The sequence below is a fragment of the Poromitra crassiceps genome (genome assembly GCF_964638095.1).
Source record: "Poromitra crassiceps genome assembly, chromosome: 1".
Taxonomy (NCBI): domain Eukaryota; kingdom Metazoa; phylum Chordata; class Actinopteri; order Beryciformes; family Melamphaidae; genus Poromitra; species Poromitra crassiceps.
The window spans coordinates 7,468,660-7,490,588 of NC_139623.1; the positions used below are offsets into that span (position 1 = coordinate 7,468,660).

Here is a 21,929-nt window from a genome sequence, read left to right on the forward strand (position 1 = left end):
AAATAAGGGTGCAATGCGGGCTTTTGCACCCCTGTAAAACCGGGCCTGGTTAAGACTCCTGTCAGTGCCCCTGACCAAGGCTGGCAAAAAGAACTGGAGTTGGTCCCCGGGCACTGCACTATGGCTGCCCACTGCTCCTAGTTCTAGGAAGGTTCCTAGTAGAGGATGGGTCAAATGCAGAGGATGAGTTTCCCCATGGGGATAAATAAAGGATCACTTAATCTTAAGTTAATGATTAGCAACTTTTGAGTCAGAGGCATATTTTTTTTAAGTTTGTTTAACATCCCTTTGTCTATCTTCAGGTTGTGATATGTGTATTTATTTCCTTCTGCTGTCATTCTTCAAGATGTCACCCGCTACCCAGTGGAATGTCAAAGCCATGTGTATGAGGATGTAAGAGACTGCCATCTGTATCAGGATGTCCCTGGCTCCTCTCTCCCTGCCCCTCCTGCCTTGTTTGACCACAGATTGCCACATCAGAGGGGCAACTGGATGCCACCTGCCTACTACCCTCAGGTCTGTAGCAATAAGCAAGCCATACAAGACTTCAATGTCTTCATGCAGTCCAGAACATCTCAGCAAGGTAGATCACATGCCTTAATAACACTAATGCTGATGCAACCTGTCTATCACCAGGAGACTGGCAGAGTCAAGGAGTCCATAGATGATCGACCACCGCACAGAGATTATGATCTGCCATTTGAACTTCGAGGCGAGTTAGTCTAGAGAGCGAGAAGGTCAGAGCTTTGTTCAGCAACCACAATGCAGCACTTCTGACTCAACAGCAGACATTCAGTTCAATGTTGTATAAACGTATTTATTTAATTATATTTGAATGGCATTTTCTCAAGCTGTCTTGAATGCAATTAGGGTTTATTATTTTGGCCAGCATATGTTTCTTTTCTTTCTTTTTTTCAATCATAAATGTTTTCTTCAAAAGCTTTGAATGTAAAGTGGTGTGACCGGCTGAGCAGAAGCAAGGCGGAGTGATTTGGAAGCTTCAGAAAGCTCATACAGTCCAGTATGTCAGAATATGAAACCATACATTATTTCCCCCCCAACATGATCCCCACTACACCACCAGCTCAATTCCGTCTTCCCACCTCCCCACGAACCTCACTTTGTTCTGCTGCAGCCCCATCAAGGTCAGTACCCACAGTCCCCCTGCTTTGGCCTGCACATACACAGGCAGACATGAGTCAGTCCCCCCCTGCTTTGGCCTGCACATACACAGGCAGACATGAGTCAGTCCCCCCCTGCTTTGGCCTGCACATATACACAGACATGAGTCAGTCCCCCCCTGCTTTGGCCTGCACATACACAGGCAGACATGAGTCAGTCCCCCCTGCTTTGGCCTGCACATACACAGACATGAGTCAGTCCCCCCTCCTTTGGCCTGCACATACACAGACATGAGTCAGTCCCCCCTGCTTTGGCCTGCACATACACAGACATGAGTCAGTCCCCCCTGCTTTGGCCTGCACATACACAGACATGAGTCAGTCCCCCCTGCTTTGGCCTGCACATACACAGACATGAGTCAGTCCCCCCTGCTTTGGCCTGCACATACACAGGCAGACATGAGTCAGTCCCCCCTGCTTTGGCCTGCACATACACAGACATGAGTCAGTCCCCCCTCCTTTGGCCTGCACATACACAGACATGAGTCAGTCCCCCCTGCTTTGGCCTGCACATACACAGGCAGACATGAGTCAGTTCCCCCTGCTTTGGCCTGCACATACACAGACATGAGTCAGTCCCCCCTGCTTTGGCCTGCACATACACAGGCAGACATGAGTCAGTCCCCCCTGCTTTGGCCTGCACATACACAGACATGAGTCAGTCCCCCCTCCTTTGGCCTGCACATACACAGACATGAGTCAGTCCCCCCTGCTTTGGCCTGCACATACACAGACATGAGTCAGTCCCCCCTGCTTTGGCCTGCACATACACAGACATGAGTCAGTCCCCCCTGCTTTGGCCTGCACATACACAGACATGAGTCAGTCCCCCCTGCTTTGGCCTGCACATACACAGACATGAGTCAGTCCCCCCTGCTTTGGCCTGCACATACACAGACATGAGTCAGTCCCCCCTGCTTTGGCCTGCACATACACAGACATGAGTCAGTCCCCCCTGCTTTGGCCTGCACATACACAGACATGAGTCAGTCCCCCCTGCTTTGGCCTGCATACAGTATATACACAGGCAGACATGAGTCAGTCCCCCCTGCTTTGGCCTGCATATATACACAGGCAGACATGAGTCAGTTCCCCCTGCTTTGGCCTGCACATATACAGACATGAGTCAGTCCCCTCTGCTTTGGCCTGCACATACACAGACATGAGTCAGTTCCCCCTGCTTTGGCCTGCACATACACAGACATGAGTCAGCCCCCCCTGCTTTGGCCTGCACATACACAGACATGAGTCAGTTCCCCCTGCTTTGGCCTGCACATACACAGACATGAGTCAGTCCCCCCTGCTTTGGCCTGCACATACACAGACATGAGTCAGTTCCCCCTGCTTTGGCCTGCACATACACAGACATGAGTCAGTCCCCCCTGCTTTGGCCTGCACATATACAGACATGAGTCAGTCCCCCCTGCTTTGGCCTGCACATACACAGACAGACATGAGTCAGTCCCCCCTGCTTTGGCCTGCACATACACAGACATGAGTCAGTCCCCCCTGCTTTGGCCTGCACATACACAGACATGAGTCAGTCCCCCCTGCTTTGGCCTGCACATACACAGACATGAGTCAGTCCCCTGCTTTGGCCTGCACATACACAGACATGAGTCAGTCCCCCCTGCTTTGGCCTGCACATACACAGACATGAGTCAGTCCCTCCTGCTTTGGCCTGCACATACACAGACATGAGTCAGTCCCCTGCTTTGGCCTGCACATACACAGACATGAGTCAGTCCCCCCTGCTTTGGCCTGCACATACACAGACATGAGTCAGTCCCCCCTGCTTTGGCCTGCACATACACAGACATGAGTCAGTCCCCTGCTTTGGCCTGCACATACACAGACATGAGTCAGTCCCCCCTGCTTTGGCCTGCACATACACAGACATGAGTCAGTCCCCTGCTTTGGCCTGCACATACACAGACATGAGTCAGTCCCCCCTGCTTTGGCCTGCACATACACAGACATGAGTCAGTCCCCCCTGCTTTGGCCTGCACATACACAGGCAGACATGAGTCAGTCCCCCCTGCTTTGGCCTGCATATACACAGACATGAGTCAGTTCACCCTGCTTTGGCCTGCACATACACAGACATGAGTCAGTCCCCTGCTTTGGCCTGCACATACACAGACATGAGTCAGTCCCCCTGCTTTGGCCTGCACATACACAGACATGAGTCAGTCCCCCCTGCTTTGGCCTGCACATACACAGACATGAGTCAGTCCCCCTGCTTTGGCCTGCACATACACAGACATGAGTCAGTCCCCCCTGCTTTGGCCTGCACATACACAGACATGAGTCAGTCCCCTGCTTTGGCCTGCACATACACAGACATGAGTCAGTCCCCCTGCTTTGGCCTGCATATATACAGACATGAGTCAGTCCCCCTGCTTTGGCCTGCACATACACAGACATGAGTCAGTCCCCCCTGCTTTGGCCTGCACATACACAGACATGAGTCAGTCCCCCCTGCTTTGGCCTGCACATACACAGACATGAGTCAGTTCCCCCTGCTTTGGCCTGCACATACACAGACATGAGTCAGTCCCCCCTGCTTTGGCCTGCACATACACAGACATGAGTCAGTTCCCCCTGCTTTGGCCTGCACATACACAGACATGAGTCAGTCCCCCCTGCTTTGGCCTGCACATACACAGACATGAGTCAGTTCCCCCTGCTTTGGCCTGCACATACACAGACATGAGTCAGTCCCCCCTGCTTTGGCCTGCACATACACAGGCAGACATGAGTCAGTCCCCCCTGCTTTGGCCTGCACATACACAGACATGAGTCAGTCCCCCCTGCTTTGGCCTGCACATACACAGGCAGACATGAGTCAGTCCCCCCTGCTTTGGCCTGCATATACACAGACATGAGTCAGTCCCCCCTGCTTTGGCCTGCACATACACAGACATGAGTCAGTCCCCCCCTGCTTTGGCCTGCACATACACAGACATGAGTCAGTCCCCCTGCTTTGGCCTGCACATACACAGACATGAGTCAGTCCCCCCCTGCTTTGGCCTGCACATACACAGACATGAGTCAGTCAGATAGAGTCAATGCTAACAGTCTGATTCATATCGCTCTGGCTGGCACTGTGGTAGAAGCAGCACATAGTCATCACGATGCCCTGCTGCAATCTGCTGCCCTTTTGCACAATCCAGAGTTGACATGTGTCGCTCCGGGCATCTGACCTGCCGCTGACATCCGACCACTTCAGCTCATCCAGAACGCTGCAGCCCGTCTGGTATTCAACCAACCCCAATTCTCTCATGTCATTCCCCTCTTCCGGGACCTTCACTGGCTTCCCATCTCTCCACGCATTAAATTCAAGACACTGGTTCTGGCCTACAGGGCAGTACACCAGACAGCCCCTCTGTACCTTCAATCTATGGTCAGGTTCCAAAACTCTCAGCGCTCCCTCCGCTCCTCCACCAGTGCGGGACGCCTCGCCCCTCCTCCACTACGGGGGCTCAAAAGTCGCTCATCCCGTTCGTGACTCTTCTCGTCCCTGGCACCTCAATGGTGGAACGAGCTTCCACCTTCGGTCAGGACGGCTGAATCACTGCCGATCTTTTGGAAAAGACTAAATACGCACCTTTTCAGGCTCCATCTGAGCCCTTCTTGATCTAACTTCTTTCTCTCTCTCAATTAAAAAAAACAAACAAAAACCAAACAAAAACTACTAACTAAACTTTACCACTATTCCTTCAGAAGTTGTAGTTGTCATAGACTGTGTTGCATAGTTGATTTCTCTATTGCTGACAGAAATGTGTTATTGTAAGTCGCTTTGGATAAAAGCGTCTGCCAAATGACCTAATGTAATGACAGACAGACGAGGACCTATTGCCAGTGGCCTTCCCCTCCTTTGGCCCATACCAAGAGGTTTGGAGCTCCCAGCTAGCCACTCCTGTCTCTACAATGGGCTAATACAAAATGCTAATTGGGCGTGATAATGTATTCAGAAGGTAAAGCCATATCTTGAGCCAGACTCCTCATCTTGTTTTCTCTCAGATTGAAGTTCAACTCCCAAAATCAGCGAGAGAGAGAAACCTTACAGGGAATTTGTCTTAGAGAGAGGGGGAGATGTCTTAGAGAGAGGGGTGTGCAGGGAGAGAGGGGGAGATGTCTTAGAGAGAGGGGGGATGCAGAGAGAGGGGGAGATGTCTTACAGAGAGAGGGGGGATGCAGGGAGAGAGGGGGAGATGCAGAGAGAGAGGGGGATGCAGGGAGAGGGGGAGATGTCTTACAGAGAGAGGGGGATGCAGGGAGAGAGGGGGAGATGTCTTAGAGAGAGGGGGGATGCAGAGAGAGAGGGGGAGATGTCTTAGAGAGAGGGGGAGATGCAGAGAGAGGGGGAGATGTCTTACAGAGAGAGGGGGGATGCAGGGAGAGAGGGGGAGATGTCTTAGAGAGAGAGGGGGAGATGCAGAGAGAGAGGGGGGCAGGGAGAGGGGGAGATGCAGAGAGAGAGGGGGAGATGTCTTAGAGAGAGAGGGGGGATGCAGGGAGAGAGGGGGAGATGCAGAGAGAGAGAGGGGGAGATGTCTTAGAGAGAGAGGGGTTGCAGGGAGAGAGGGGGGATGCAGGGAGAGAGGGGGAGATATCTTAGAGAGAGAGGGGGGATGCAGGGAGAGAGGGGGAGATGTCTTAGAGAGAGAGGGGGGATGCAGGGAGAGAGGGGGAGATGTCTTAGAGAGAGAGGGGGAGATGTCTTAGAGAGAGAGGGGGAGATGTCTTAGAGAGAGAGGGGGGATGCAGGGAGAGAGGGGGAGATGTCTTAGAGAGAGAGGGGGGATGCAGGGAGAGAGGGGGAGATGTCTTAGAGAGAGAGGGATGCAGGGAGAGAGAGGGGGGATGCAGGGAGAGAGGGGGAGATGTCTTAGAGAGAGAGGGGGGATGCAGGGAGAGAGGGGGAGATGTCTTAGAGAGAGAGGGGGGATGCAGGGAGAGAGGGGGGGATGTCTTAGAGAGAGGGGGAGATGCAGGGAGAGAGGGGGAGATGTCTTAGAGAGAGAGGGGGAGATGCAGGGAGAGAGGGGGAGATGTCTTAGAGAGAGGGGGAGATGCAGGGAGAGAGGGGGAGATGTCTTAGAGAGAGAGGGGAGATGCAGAGAGAGAGGGGGAGATGTCTTAGAGAGAGAGGGGAGATGCAGAGAGAGAGGGGGAGATGTCTTAGAGAGAGGGGGAGATGCAGGGAGAGAGGGGGAGATGTCTTAGAGAGAGGGGGAGATGCAGGGAGAGAGGGGGAGATGTCTTAGAGAGAGGGGGAGATGCAGGGAGAGAGGGGGAGATGTCTTAGAGAGAGAGGGGGAGATGTCTTAGAGAGAGGGGGAGATGCAGGGAGAGAGGGGGAGATGTCTTAGAGAGAGGGGGGGATGCTGGGGTTGAGCTAAGCTGCAGCTGTGGCTATTACAGCAAGTCTACTCTTGTCCTTTCGTTGGTTTTCATTATTGTGCAAGACAGTGCATGGTAGTTCAAGGAAAAGTAGTTAATTGCAGGATTTTGCTCCTCTGTCAACATGGTCAGATCTGACCAATATACATCTATTTATGACGTACATATGCTACAAAGAGGTTTGTTGTTACACGTTATATCATCCTGACAATAGACAGTATATGCATACTTATTGGGTACAGTATGTTCTTATATTCCAGTAACAGGGTCTGTGTGCTCTGTGTGTCAAATTTGAGTCAAAAAATACAACTTCCTCAAAGTTTCCATCGCTTCTCCAAGTTCCTTCTGCCTCATTGTATGTATTACTCGAACAGTCACTGGGCTCCTATCCCTACACACACACACACACACACGCATGCTGTTTCTGCTTCCTCATTCTCCCTCAAGCTTGATTTGTCACATCAGTTTCATGAACACACACATGCACAATGACACACACACACACACACACACACACACACACACACACACACATCTCTCTCTCTCTCTCTCTCTCACACACACACACACACACACACACACACACACATCTCTCTCTCTCTCTCTCACACACACACACACACACACACACATATCTCTCTCACACACACACACACACACACACATCTCTCTCTCTCACACACACACACACACACACACACACACACACACACACATTATTATCTTTATTTACTGATCCCATGGAGGGAAATATAATAAGCCACAGTTTTTCTATTTTAATGAGGATGATTTGGACTGTTTCAAGCGTTGTTCTATTTCTGGGCCAATGTTCCCACGAGATCTCATATTTACTGTAGTACAATAGAACACTCTCATCAAATCATTTTCAAACAATAATTGCCACGGAAATATTTACTTATGTGAGAGGTGATATTGAGAGATGGCTACACTGGTACTGTCCACGCATTTCTCCACACCAACAACATTTGTTTCCTCAGTGGGGACTGCTGGGAGATAAATCTCAATGATTCACTGAACTGGTGGCGCTTTCTCTCAATTAGGCTTGCTATTCTCCATCATGAACTGTCAAGGCATGTTTGTCTCATTACTGAACAATTGTTTAAGTTCCTGTCAAGCTGACTGCTGTGTTTTTACCAAAGGCTGCTCTCACTCCATGCATTATTTCTGCTCAGGGAGGAACAATAATGTGCTAAACTGAAGGTTTGACAGCTCAATGCTGTACATCAACATCCATTTTTCTTCCCTCGTTTCATGCATATTTTGATATGTTATATACAGAAGGAAGGTCCCGAGGGAGCTGGAACACACAGCCTGCATGAGTGCACAATTTAGTTAAAAGAGAAACAAATAAGAGACTTTAATTAGCTCAGCATTGTTTCCATTTCCATGTGCTTATATCCCTCTCCTGAATGTTTTTATTTTAAATAATAACATTTTTATTGAATAATAATACTCCTTTATCACTATCATTCGGTGTGTTATCAGTAAGGAACTAACTTGAGTTCTGCAATTCTGTCATTGCTCTCATTCAGATATTTCTATTTGCATTAAAGATAAATAAAAAAAACAGGTCTTACAAATTAGAAGATGAATTAATTGGCTAATATTATCACTCTGTCTGTGGCTCTGCTCTCCCAGTGTCAGTGAAGGGAACATAAATTGCCTTCCAATATGGATGGAAAAATAGACCTGAATGAATATAACATCAGTCCATGAAAGACAACTTTGAAATGAAAACACAATGAAATGTTAATATTTGATGAGGAGCAATTTGAATGCATGCTGAAAGTAAAAGAGCATTGTGATCCTCTTTAACTATGGATGTTGGTTAATGGTTTTGATGGCCTGGCATGGATACTGTACCAGGCCACATGGAGAGAGAACACAAAATAAAACCATCCATTCAAATGGTAGCATAGAAGACTAATGACATTTGCATGTAGCCTAATGGTCCAGGGGGGTTGCAAATCAAAGGAGTTGAGTTGAGTTATGGTTATCTAAACATCGCACTGTTAAACACCACATGGGTCTCTCCAGTATCAGATGCTGTATTGTTGTGTTATTAGGGGTCCAAGCACGAAGTGCTAGGATCCCTATTGTAATTGTACGGTTTATTATTATTTTACTTCTCCGCTGAAACAGTAGGGATCGACCGATATGGTTTTTTCATGGCCGATACCAATTATCGCGAGTCAAGCAGACCGATAACCGATATTTTGGAACCAATATACATTTGCAGTAAAATTGAAAATCTTGGTGTCAAAATTTTTAATAACACAACCCATTGAAAATAGTCACACTATTAACATTAAGCAAAGTGGTGTGTGTGTGTGTGTGTGTGTGTGTGTGTGTGTGTGTGTGTGTGTGTGTGTGTGTGTGTGTGTGTGTGTGTGTGTGTGTGTGTGCTCAATCTAGTGGAGACTTGGGCATATTATCAAGATAAAGCTGTGGACTTATACTTTTAACAAACTAACACCGACTCACTACAGTAACAAAATAATAGAGGGTTTCCCTCTGCTTACACCTGACACTAACCTCACCCCCAGGCTCTCAAAGGAGAATACTGAAACAAACACGTTCATCCGTGCATCCGCTGACGTAATGTCTCATCCTTGTTTATTCGGTTCCTTGTTTCATTCCAAACAAACAGAGAGTCCGCTGACGAAATGTATCGTCCTAGTTTATTCGGTTCCTTGTTCCAAACAGAGGCAGAGAACAGAAAAAAAGTCCGCTCTGCTTGCCCAGACATGCCAATGTATTTTTTGGACACGCAGCGCGACTGGATCAATAAAACAGCTTTGCTACTGACAACCATGGCCATTTGATTCAAAAAGAGCGACGCTACACCGTGGACACGCTACTATGGAACTAAAAACTAGTGCCCCAATGCTTTGTGAGGTTTACTAGGCTATTGCCCTTTTCAACAGCGGGGGTGATAAGTTTGAGTTGCACAGCACTGCAGGCACCAACGTTACTCAAAGATATATTATGCTATCGGTACACAAATAATCTCTCTTATCTTGTTATCGCGTTATCACTGCAACAAAGTGCATGCACGCATTTTCAATGAAACTGCTTCATCTCTCTCACATAGACAGACCTATCTCCACACTTTGCACTGTGCGAGGCTGCCAGGCAGCGCTTCATATGAATCGCTCATAAGATCGTGGTGTTTTTGCAATGTCAGCGTAGGTAATTATGATGTATATTCACTTTATTACAACTTCGGCATGGCAATATCTGCTGCTTTACCTTAACACTGTGACTGTCACAGTCACAACAGCCAACTCGAGTCCGCTGCACTCGCTCAGGCAGCAGAGCTCCGACGACCGATGAGCCTCTGTGCAGGCTGAAGAGAGAGAGCACTGAGGTGTCAGATTTAATCTCTGAGCCCTCTGATAGGCTATTGCTCGATGTGTAACCAATCAGATAGCGTTGTGGGCGGGACATTGCTCCAGATCACACAGAGGGAACTACTGTAGGAGAGGCTTCTTCCAGGTGCAGCAGCCGCAAATTAGCGCATTTTTTAATACATTTATTATATCGGCAAACAGCCAATGAAAATGCCGATACAGATAATCGGTAAAATGCTAAATATCGGCCTCGATAAACCGATAATCGGTCGACCCCTAAACAGTATGCACGTCAAAAACCCACTACTCCCACTACTACTATTACTACTACTGCTACTACCGCTTGGACCCCATCAGGTCACTGGATCTCAACCAAACTTTGTGCACTTGTGCACATATCAACTCTGCCTAAATCCACTCCCACTACTCCCACTACTATTACTACTACTGCTACTACCGCTTGGACCCCGTCAGGTCACCGGATCTCAACCAAACTTTGTGCACTTGTGTACATATCAACTGACTAAATCCACTCCCACTACTCCCACTACTATTACTACTACTGCTACTACCGCTTGGACCCCATCAGGTCACCAGATCTCAACCAAACATTGTGCACTTGTGCACATATCAACTCTGGCTAAATCCACTCCCACTACTCCCACTACTATTACTACTACTGCTACTACCGCTTGGACCCCGTCAGGTCACCGGATCTCAACCAAACTTTGTGCACTTGTGTACATATCAACTGACTAAATCCACTACTACTACTACCACTACTACTACTACTATTACCACTACTGCTACTACTACTACTACTACTGCTTAGGACCCCGTCACATCACCGGATCTCAACCAATGGCTCATTTCCACCACATATAACAGCACAGTACAGCTCTACTCGACCTGGTCTTACTCGTCTCTACTTGATATAGACTCTGTTTCCATAGCAAGTTTACTCGCCTCCGCCCACACCTGGTCGTCATACAGTAGCGACTGCATATCTGTCCTCCGCCCATAGCCAAAGTAGGCTATAACGTATAACGTTAAAATTAAATCCATACACAGAACTTTTAAACTGGTTATGAAATACTGGTGCCTGTAAATTACCTACAGTGTACATGAGCAAATATGAGAATCGGCCAGGAGAATGGATATCACTTTGTTGTTACTCAAACTCACATGCATGCACTGCGCGGGGGATGGGAGTTGCGCTACGGGCAGAAGGGAAGCCTCTACCCCGGCGGCAACTCACTAGGCAAGACCGCGGCTTCGCTAAACCCCCGCCTCCGGCCTAGCGGAGCCGACGTTACACGCAACTACAAAGGGCTTTCTGAGGAGCGGACTTTTTCTCTCTCAAAACAATTGAAAACCACCGTCATGTTAAAGCTGAGCAAGGAGATCGATTTTATTTCACCAGAGCCGAAGGCAGCAACACAAAAGACTGATGGAAATAACAGAAGAGAGCCGGGATGTGCAGAGAACATTAGAGGGGCAGGGGCTCAAATTCTTAAAAGGGCGCTTTATTGTTGCTTCGATTGTTTGTTTATTGCTAATTTGATGTCATTTGGATTGCTTGTTAACATTGTTTATTTGGGCAAATCTGTGTTCTTGTTATCCACAGGCAACATGCTGATTGCCTCACTATCACTTTTGATGTTGGGAAAATAAAATCACCCAGCACCTTGTCCTGCTGTGTCTGCCATCTTTTCTTGTAGTTGTATCTGGGTCCAGTGCTGAGGGGTCACATTGCCCTCACCTGTTCATAGGTGTGACACTCATTACCGCTCATCCTGGCCGATTTTACCACATGTTGAGCAGAGTTGCTTTAACTTAAAGTCCCTGGAAACCAAAATCCACAAAAACGTTCTAACTATGTTATTTAGGGTCTTATGTTAGTAATTTTGTGCCTCCGAAATTATTATACATTACTTTCAACCCAAAGCCTTAAAATCGCCACTTTTCTACAAGATTCTACAAAGTACTTCCTCATTGAAGACAGCAGTGCGCGAGGTGCTAAAACGCAGGAGCTTATGACGTCATAAGCTCTATATAACCTTTGTACACGCGCGCAATCCGCACCCACCTATGGCAAGTCCGTTCTTTGCCCCCAGTGACAGCGCTCCCTCAGTGTCCGTCTGCCTCCCACTCTGTGTGCCGTCTGCCAAGCGCTATGCTTGTGAGATTAGCAAGGTGTCGGATTTCAGGCCATGTGCTTCTCTCTCTCTCTCTCTCTCTCTCTCTCTCTCTCTCTCTCTCTCTCTCTCTCTCTCTCTCTCTCTCTCTCTCTCTCTCTGGACTAGTGAGAGAGAGCGAGAGACACACAGGCTGGTGGCTCTCTCACACACACACACACACACACACACACACACACACACTCGCAAGTGCTGTGTAACTTGATCTCTTTCTCCGTTTCCCTCCCCCCTCTGTCTCGCGCTCTCTCTCTCTCTGAAAACCTGCTGTAGATGGGACACGCCCACACAGTCCGCGGGAGAAATACACTCTAAAAAATAATGATTTTCTCATGAGTTTTGCCAGACTGTCAAACCTAAATTTATATACTTTGCGACGTTCATCATCGTTCAAATTTGGCTGGTGGCTTATTAACATAGGGTCCTGTGATGTGATGAACTCAAAATGCTAAATAATAAAGAAATATTTCTGGTTTCCAGGGACTTTAAGAACACACAATTTGATAATTGTAAACTCAGGTCACCAATGTTTACACTGCAAAATGTATCACCAATGCATTTTACATGAAACAGTAGTTGGCGGGGCTTGTAATCCTGATGTGTGACTGACATCACTCTGAGCCAATCAGAGTTGGGCTGTGGTCAGGCTTTACCAGGTGCATTGAATCATTCAGATGAATGGAGATGGTGCAAGACAGTTGGCAGTGTAGAGGGAAAGTTTTTTTTTTTTTTTTTTTTTTTACATCCAATTAAGGTAAATCTTATTGAAACCTGCTGAATGAAACCTCAAAGCCAAATCGGTGAGTAAAGGGAGGTTTACACAATCTGAAATATAATTTCAATGTTATGTAAAGGGAGGTATGAACGTAATTTTAAGTGACAGTAATGTGTTGTGATTTGAAATGTATTCCTATCCTTGTGTTTAATTAAAGCCAACTAAGATGTTAAGGAGTTTTGGCCTTAAAGGGACACTCCAAAAATCAATGCTGATTTATTTTGCACATAATCTCACACATATCCGAAAACACTTTTGCAGGCATTAATTTACTTTGACACTTATTGAGTTGATTTGTGAAAGGTATATTTTGGTTTATTTGAAGTGGGGTCCTATGCGGTACTTGCATGCAGTCAGTGTACTGGGTAAAGCACTCGACGCATCACACACTGATGGGAGTACTGCACTCCAACCACAACAGGCACAGAAAGCAGTCTGCTGAGTGAAGTTGGCCATGAGCAAAAATGTAAAAAACTGAATACATAAAATGCTTCCATACTGCTCACCTGGTGTAATCAAAGTCTCCACAAGCCCTGAGATGCCAAGTTGACTTGAAAATGTAATTTACACCCTGATTCAAGCTTAAATGTTCACTGTAGCAAGGTTGTACCCTAGTTGGTGTACTTCAGCACCTAGCTCCAATGCACATTGCCAAAATTGGTGCCTCTTTGCACTTACCAACTCTGACTAAATGTGCACTATTTGGTGTCTGTCACATTTAACCCCCAGGTCACCGGATCTAAACCAAACTTGGTGCACTTGTCCACATATCTCTGACTAAATGTGCACTATTTGGTATATCTGACGTATAACCCCCAAGTCACCGGAAGCTTGGACCCCACACACACACGTACACGCACACACACACAACTACACTTACACATTACAGTATTAATTTATTTTTCACTGAGGAAATATAGCCTACTTGAAGAGAGAAGAAGTAGCCTGTGAGAACTGTCAATTGGTTGAGTCTCACGGACAATGCGAGAGTTGGCGGAATTCTAGCCCATTACTTTTGGGCATGTCACACAGCTGTTCACTTCACATTGATTTAAATGCGTCGCACAAGTAAACACCAGATCGTATTAATCACCTCCCATGTAAACACTTGCCCTGGAATCTTCAAAGCGATTGATTTCAATCAGATTGAGGAAAAAGTGTGCATGTAAATGCAGCTAGTGAGTAATACATGTTTCAGGTCGGGTGCAATGTTATAATACACGAGTCATGCATGACATTCTGATTATCACACCAAATCCCCCCTTTTTTTAACCTCCAATGTAATGTAATTTTTTGTTTTATATGTTGCAAAATGTATTCAGTAGAAACTATTTTGTTTGTTTTACAGGTTGGAATTATATCATTTAATTTGGCCTGAAGATGGCAATTTTGTATCCAACTATTGGAAACCATTTTGGTACCTGATTTTCTGCCATATTATGGAATAAGTATTAGATAGTCCTGGTATTTAATATTAAGAAGATACATGAATAGAGTCAGAGGCGATTAGTATCACTTGGTTCCTTTCATGCCATTGTCTATTGTGTTTATAGTTTGATAGATCAAAGATGAGTTTAATGTTACACTCCAGATCAGTAGGTGGCAGTACTGCACCCAAAAGCTAGCTGTCAACCAATAATCCAACCAAAAGAAGAAGAAGAGGACTTGGTGTCATGTGACATCGTTACAAGCAGACTTGCTCAGGAAGCACAAAGGTAAGCATCATGAAATGTGTTGCACAATAAGTTATTTCCTTAAAGGAATCCTTTGGTCTATGCAATGTGTAACTTGTACTGCAATGTTGTCGTCCAAAGTTTTGGACTGAGAAAGCATGATGATGAACATAGTGCTATGCAACTAGATGATGTAGACTATATTTATCTTGGGTGTGCTGAGCTAATGCTGCTAGGTCAGCTAGTTACAAAACATGGTACAACACAATTCATGCAATGGAATGAAGTGAACAGCATCAACCTGCATGTCCTTTATTATACTCCTACTCCTAATATGTAATGTATACCTGCTGAAACATAAAATGGATTATTCTAATTTGGATGTTCTTGATTTTGTAAATGTCTATATACAATGAATGTACTCTTAGTATTGACATCATATGATATGAGGTCACACAAATTGCAACAAAAAATGATCTTCCCACTCTCCTGGTCCTATCTTTCACAGGCCTGCTGTTAGGGTCATTAGGATGATTGGGGGCACCTGGGCCCAGTGCACTCATTGGGCTCAAGATCATCTTCAGATCTTGCAGTTTCTCTCCTCACAAATCTGTTAATTTGTTTCATATATTATCTAGTGTCTATTTGTTTTTGTTCTTATTCTGCCCTAAAAGTGTGTGGATCTCAGAAACCATAAGGCCCACAACAGCCAAACTCATGGATCTATACAAAATTCACTTCACACAATCTAGGGGCATAACTCAGTCAATATATAACATCAGGTGTGTAGTGCTATCTGGAGAACTGGGGGAGCGTTTTGAACAGAAAGTCGTAATACATGTGTAATACATAGCCTACTGCATAAAGTGAATACAATTTGCTAATTGAACCCCAATTACTGCTCATAATCCTCCAGTGCGATTAACACCACTGTCAGCCAATCAGAGTTGACTCAGGTTCTGTATACCCCTGATGCTGTGAATCAACCTGATTGAAGCTGCATAGAGCGCCAGGTTGGTAGAAGGTAAGCTACATCCAATTCATTATTACAATCTTAACATGAGGTGTAAGGGTATTGCTGATTCATAATGTCCACCAGAATTGAATGAGTCAAATGTTTTACATGCTAGCTTATTAACCAGTAGCCTGATAAGCTAATAGGTGTTTGGTTTGCATTGAGTTGAAGGGAAGTTTACACAACCTTATGTGTCAACATCTTATGCCAATTCTGTTCACTTTAAAGAGACTATGGATCTAATTTTAAGTAACATAGTAACTGTGCTGATGTAATTTGAAATGTATTCTTATCCTCTGTTTAATAATGCAAACTATTTTAAGAGTAAGAGTTCTGGCTTTGTGCTTATGCAGGCCAAGTTTGCTACTACTGCTGCTACAACTAAGTCAAAGAAAGGTAAGAATTTTTTGGAATCTCTATCAATACAATATACTAATGGACAAGAAATTATGCCAATAACTAACAATGCTGCAACTTTTACCTCCATTTCAAGTTAACAATGAAAAGCCAAAACTCCAAAACTAGAGTTCTGTGGATATATACATGAGGTGAGCCTCCTGAAATGCTTCACAAAGGACCCCACCATGCTACAAGAAGCTGACAGATTTACAGACATCGTCTCCTTCAACTCAAAACTCCATAACCCCTTCTTGGCTGCTCAAAATAGCAAGTCTTTTACATTCTTAGCAATTTTATTGTCTGTTCCCTTCATCTGACTGTACTGCCCCCCCTTTTAGTTGTGCCTTCATTTCACCTAATCTACCCACACTTTACATACATATAGCCATTTCCTGTAGCCACTAAACAATCTATCTTTCTTTCACTTATGTTACTGCTTTCCTACAATTAGGCTGTCTGCCGCTCAATGCCTTTGCCCAGCCAGCCAGTGACTCATCACAGCTGCTTGTTCTCATCATGCCTGTACTCTTCTCTCTAGACACCCTGTCAAACTGGAGAATAGAACTTTCACCACCTCCTTCCACTCCAAACCGGACATCAAAGTCAACCATCAGTCACCCATCAGCCCTCTGCGTGAACTCCCATTTATGTATGATGCAGCCTTCACATCAAAACCCACCCAAATCAGCATTGCCCAAATTCAAGCTGAAGGCATCGAATACCAAAAAGTAAGTCTACTGCTTTTCCTTGCACACTATACATGGGTGAATGTACCTACTGACTGTAAAGCGCTTTGGATAAAAGCGCTATATAAATGCAGGCCATTTATACAATGCCACAGAAGTTACCGTACATTGGATGGCACATGGCATGTAAACAACACAAATTGCACCTACTGAACCTTGGCCCATATCCCTTGAGTCTATAAACTGCCACTGTCTATTATAGACATGCATTACACAATGCATGACACCCGATTTTCTCAGTCAACCTTTATATAAATGGTCATATCAATGTCAAGTAGAGGTTAAAACATACAATATCAGGCAAAACATGCTTCATCATTTTCCTCATGTCTATGCCATTCTCATCCGCAGATCAACATCACTGCCAAAACCCTCCAAATCCAAAACCCCTCCACTGAAGCAACAATATCTTCGGCTCCACCATGACCATCACCAAGTACCTCATCAGTGACTCGACCGGGACTATCGACTTGGCTGTATGGGGGGGGCGACTCAGACATCACCCTAGACTACTGGTACAACCTCACTAACCTTTCCATCCGATCCTTCCAAGGCAAGAAATGTTTATCCACCACCAAAACCACCACATCAACACCCACCACTGCACCTGGACCTCATATGCCAGCACCATCAGTCAAACACATCCGAGATCCGAGGAGCCACAGTTACACGTAAATACTTCTGCACTTGTACAGCATTCATGCAAACAATTAACCCGGACACCCACACATACAAATGCAACCAACGCCGCAAAACCAAAACTGCCATCTGCAAGATACACATACAAATCATGCTACTAGTCAACAATAAAACTCCAGAAAATGCATAGACAATCCCACTGCCACTCATCACCCCACTACTGTCAACCCCACCGACCGACATGACCACCGACGAAATAGAAGAAACCCTGATGCGACTAGACAACATCCAACTCGACATGACTGATCAAATAACCTGGTTCACTCCCATGACTGACAACCCAACCAACCCCGATGCAACCCAAGACAACCTCGAGCCCAATGACAACGCCTTACTAGAGGTGACACTGTAACTTCTGTTTTGGCACCAATGTTTATTTCCAGATTTTACTTGAGTGCTCAATTTCTTTTTTGCATGACTTTTTTTTTTTTTTTTTTTTTTAAACATGGAGGCAAAGATTGGCCTGTATTTGTATCCAAATGCAATTCTATTTGGCCATAATGTATTTGTCTATTTATTTTCTTTGTTTTTCTAATACAAGGTACCTTTTTCTGAAATCAAACCATCTCCTGAGTCTTTCTGAATATTGTCAGTGTAATATTGCTCCTCCACTGAGTTAGGTTTGTGCCTGGATAACCATTGTACTATGTATGTTGGATGGATGGAGACCTATATGCAATTCCTGTTTATATAGTAGTTGAATGTATATTTGACTATGTATATCCTAAGAGAGACTATGTGCTGTATCTACATCTGTGTCAAGTCAAAATGGACCTCAGAACAACGCATGTTGTTCTGTGCATCAATGACCTTGACCATAAATCAAATATCAGAAACAGAAGTAGCTAAAATCATCTTCTCCTTGAATAAATCTCATGCGAAAGACGTCTATGGCCTGGATACCAACTTTCTGAAAGAACATAATTGGACTCTCTGATTTGCCCTATTACACACCTGATAAACCTGATAAACCTATCGATAAAACACTGTTGTCCCGGCCGCATGGAAGGTGGGCATGGTCAGAGATGGGCGAAAATACATCATAAAGTATTTTGATACAAATTACAAATACTTGCTCAAAAAATGTATCACAATACAAATGCAAAATACTGGTTTGAAAGATTGGGGGGGATAGAGAAAGAGAGAGTCGGAGAAAGTCAGGGTAGTTGCGCCAAGGCAGCCAAGTAGGCCAAGCCGGGAAGCGCCAAGCTAAACTTTAATGTACCAAGATCGAAGGCCCGACCGAGTTGGGAGCGCCAGCCGCAAATAGCTGTAAGTCGCTAAAAAGGTCGAAGGCCGGAAAAGTACAATCGCGAAGCGCCAAGGCGGCCAGGTAGGCCAAGCTGGGAAGCGCTATCGCGAGGTGCCCGACCGAGTTGGGAGCGCCAGCCGCAAATAGCTGTAAGTCGCTAAAAAGGTCGAAGGGAAAAGTACAATCAACTACTGGCGCCTGCAGATCTCAATTAACCTCCGGTAATCAGATCTTCCTTTTGGGGGATCTCCTAACCTATGCAGGTGCCCTCCTCTTGCCTCAAGAGCAGCGCCACTGGCCAATGGAGTCAAGCGCCAAAGTATTTGCCATGCATGCCGATTGCTAAATAAAGTTTGTCTAATCCTACCAACTGGCCTCTCATGATTGAAGTGAGGTCTCCAGACCATATTTCAAGCTGAAGGCCACTCATGCATAATCCGATCATCCCCTGACGACAGTCAAGTCCTAGCATAACGTGGTCAGTCAAAGTCCTAGTATGACGTCTGCTATGACGTCTGCTATGACGTCAGTTAATCCTCATATATATAGCAAGGGTTCTACGTCACCTCTCTCTCTCTGGCCGATCATACTGTAGCAGCAGTAGCTTCCATCTCCCTCGAAGCCGTCCTCCGAAGCGTTGTTTTGCCCCACCCACCTCCCCAGTCCGCCACCAACGAGTCTTGACTCCTGATCCCCCACGGGGGGGGGATCTCCTAGCCTATGCAGGTGCCCTCCTCTTGCCTCAAGAGCAGCGCCACTGGCCAATGGAGGGGATCTCCTAGCCTATGCAGGTGCCCTCCGATTAACGTTACATGGATGCGAGTTTTACTGCCGAGTGCGACTTTCTGCTTAACTGCATGTAACGTTAAAATTTTATCGTCCATGTATTCCTGGGAGTGCTTATTCTTTTCGTGAATGGATTATTTTACGTCGCTGGATTTGGAAGGGAAAGCAAATTGCACTACATTTCAGCTGTTGCCGCCAGAATGAACCGTTCGCCCCATGGACCTTTCGGTCTGCCCAGAGTGCCCGAGATGCTACGGCACTCCAGCTTCAGCGCTTCTCCAAGCCGGTTCCCGTCAATCACCGTGAATCTGCCCGGCGGCCTGGAGGTCAGTGCGACCAGGAAGTACGTGGCGTCTCGCGGCGGCCCCGCGGCCTGCATTTCCCCAGCGGCTCCCGGCTCTCGGGGCAGCTGCCTCTACTGGTCTTCGCCCGCGGCCTCTCGCACGTCCGCGCCGAGCGGCCTCTCCCTCCGGCACGCTCGCACGCGTTCTTGGGCGTCCACGGCGCGGCGCTTCGTCTTCTGCTCTCCTACCGGGGCCGTCGCAGTGGCGCGCCCCGTGCCACGGGAACGCGCGCTGGGCCTTCTCGTCGGGGCTATGCTGGCAGCCTGTGGTCCGGTCGCTTCGCCAACGTCTTCCACGGGTAGAGAAGGCTTGTGGGTGCTGATTCGGTCTGCAGATCTGGTGCAAAACAACGCTTCGGAGGACGGCTTCGAGGGAGATGGACTGCCGTGAAGCTACTGCTGCTATGATCGGCCAGAGAGAGAGAGGTGACGTAGAACCCTTGCTATATATATGAGGATTAACTGACGTCATATTTGACGTCATAGCAGACGTCATACTAGGACTTTGACTGACCACGTTATGCTAGGACTTGACTGTCGTCAGGGGATGATCGGATTATGCATGAGTGGCCTTGAAATATGGTCTGGAGACCTCACCTGTATTTTGAAAATACATAAAAATACATTTGATAAAAACTGATGAAGAGCTGCAACAATTAGTCAATCCATCAATTAATTGCCAAATATTACATTAATTGCCTATTTTGATAATCTGTTCATTTTGAGCCATTTCTGTAAGGAAAATGTCCTAATTCTCTGATTCCAACTTCTCAAATGTGAAATTTTCTGGTTTCCTTAGATGGTAAATCATCTCTTAGTCCTCTGTGACAGTATTCTCCTTTGTGTAATAGGGTTGGCACCATGGATGATGGCATCGACCATCGTCGATGGGCCGACCCCCATCGACCTCTGACCCTTCTACATCGGACCATCGTGATTATCTGTTCGAATTAAAAATTTGGCAGATTTAATAATAAAAAAGGCTAACTCCACTCAACCGCGACACACGGGGGACGCACAGGCGGCATTAAACAAGCGGCGAAGCGTACCTTATCCCCAGTTCAGAGAAGTGGTAAAGTGCGCGGAGAGGAATAGAAGATAAGCAGAAGTCGGTTGTGTTGTGAAAATGTTAAGAAGAAACTTCACGTTCTTTCCTGTTTTCAACCCAATGTGAGTAATGTTACAAGTCTTCAACTGTGAATTCAACTCGCCTGTTAACAGGAACTCTCTCCATTACATACTGTGTAGGCTGCCTGCTGCTGTGTTTCTATTTCTCCTTAACGTAACCCAATGTTAGATTCAAAACTGAGCCCACACAAATCTAACGTTAGCCGCCAGTAATTCTGCCCCTTTTCTGCCAGCTAGTTAAATTAAACACACACGTTGTTTGTCACGATCTGTAACGTTAACGTTTTGATTGTTTTGCGCCTTTCAATATTGCTGGTAGTGATAGCCTACTGTTTGAATTGCCTGGCTCTGTGCTGTAGTAGTAGCCTATCCAAGCCTGCTGGTCTCTCATGACATGTAGAGCTCACCTGTCCTGTTGTAAACGTGAACGTACATTGCAGTGGCGCAGCCAAACGGCACCGCATGGACTTCATAAATCATTAATTAACCCCACCCCCCATCAACGACGATGCAATCGTCCATCGCGATGTTTCACTGTGGAACCATCGCGATGGTTATTTAGGTGACATTGCACAACCCTATTGTGTACCCTCTAACACATTAAAGTTCTTTCATTTCAGTTTTAGCTGTTTTTCAGCACAGCTAATTTCTCCCTCACTTCAGCTGTTAATCACCTTCGGTGAGGGCTTTTGACTTACAGGCAGCATTTCTACATGTTAACCTCAAGTTTTGGAACTTTGACCATGTTAGCCCTAGATATCTGACATAACAGTATCCCTGGAGATGATGTGCCATGGCTGCAGTTATGGAAATCGCCGGCTCCACGGGCTCCCAAAATCATGACTGACAGACAGACACTGCCCACCCACCTTGGTGCCATCGTGCAAATGTGCGCCATCGGCTCATACTACATCAGAGTTGCTCGAGTGACATCACTGATGACATCACAACTGC

General features: G+C 46.2%; 1 protein-coding gene across 1 annotated transcript in view; it reads left to right on the plus strand.

Moving 5' to 3' along the window:
* Positions 1–17,193, plus strand: part of nphs1 (NPHS1 adhesion molecule, nephrin) — a gene marked incomplete at its 3' end in the record, with an annotated part of 130,702 nt that extends 113,509 nt beyond the window's left edge. The window contains 4 exon segments of the mRNA XM_083648232.1: positions 347–516; positions 637–716; positions 16,560–16,749; positions 17,119–17,193. Of these exon segments, the coding sequence (XP_083504358.1) occupies positions 347–516; positions 637–716; positions 16,560–16,749; positions 17,119–17,193 (515 nt within the window).
* Positions 17,194–21,929: the final 4,736 nt, after the last annotated feature.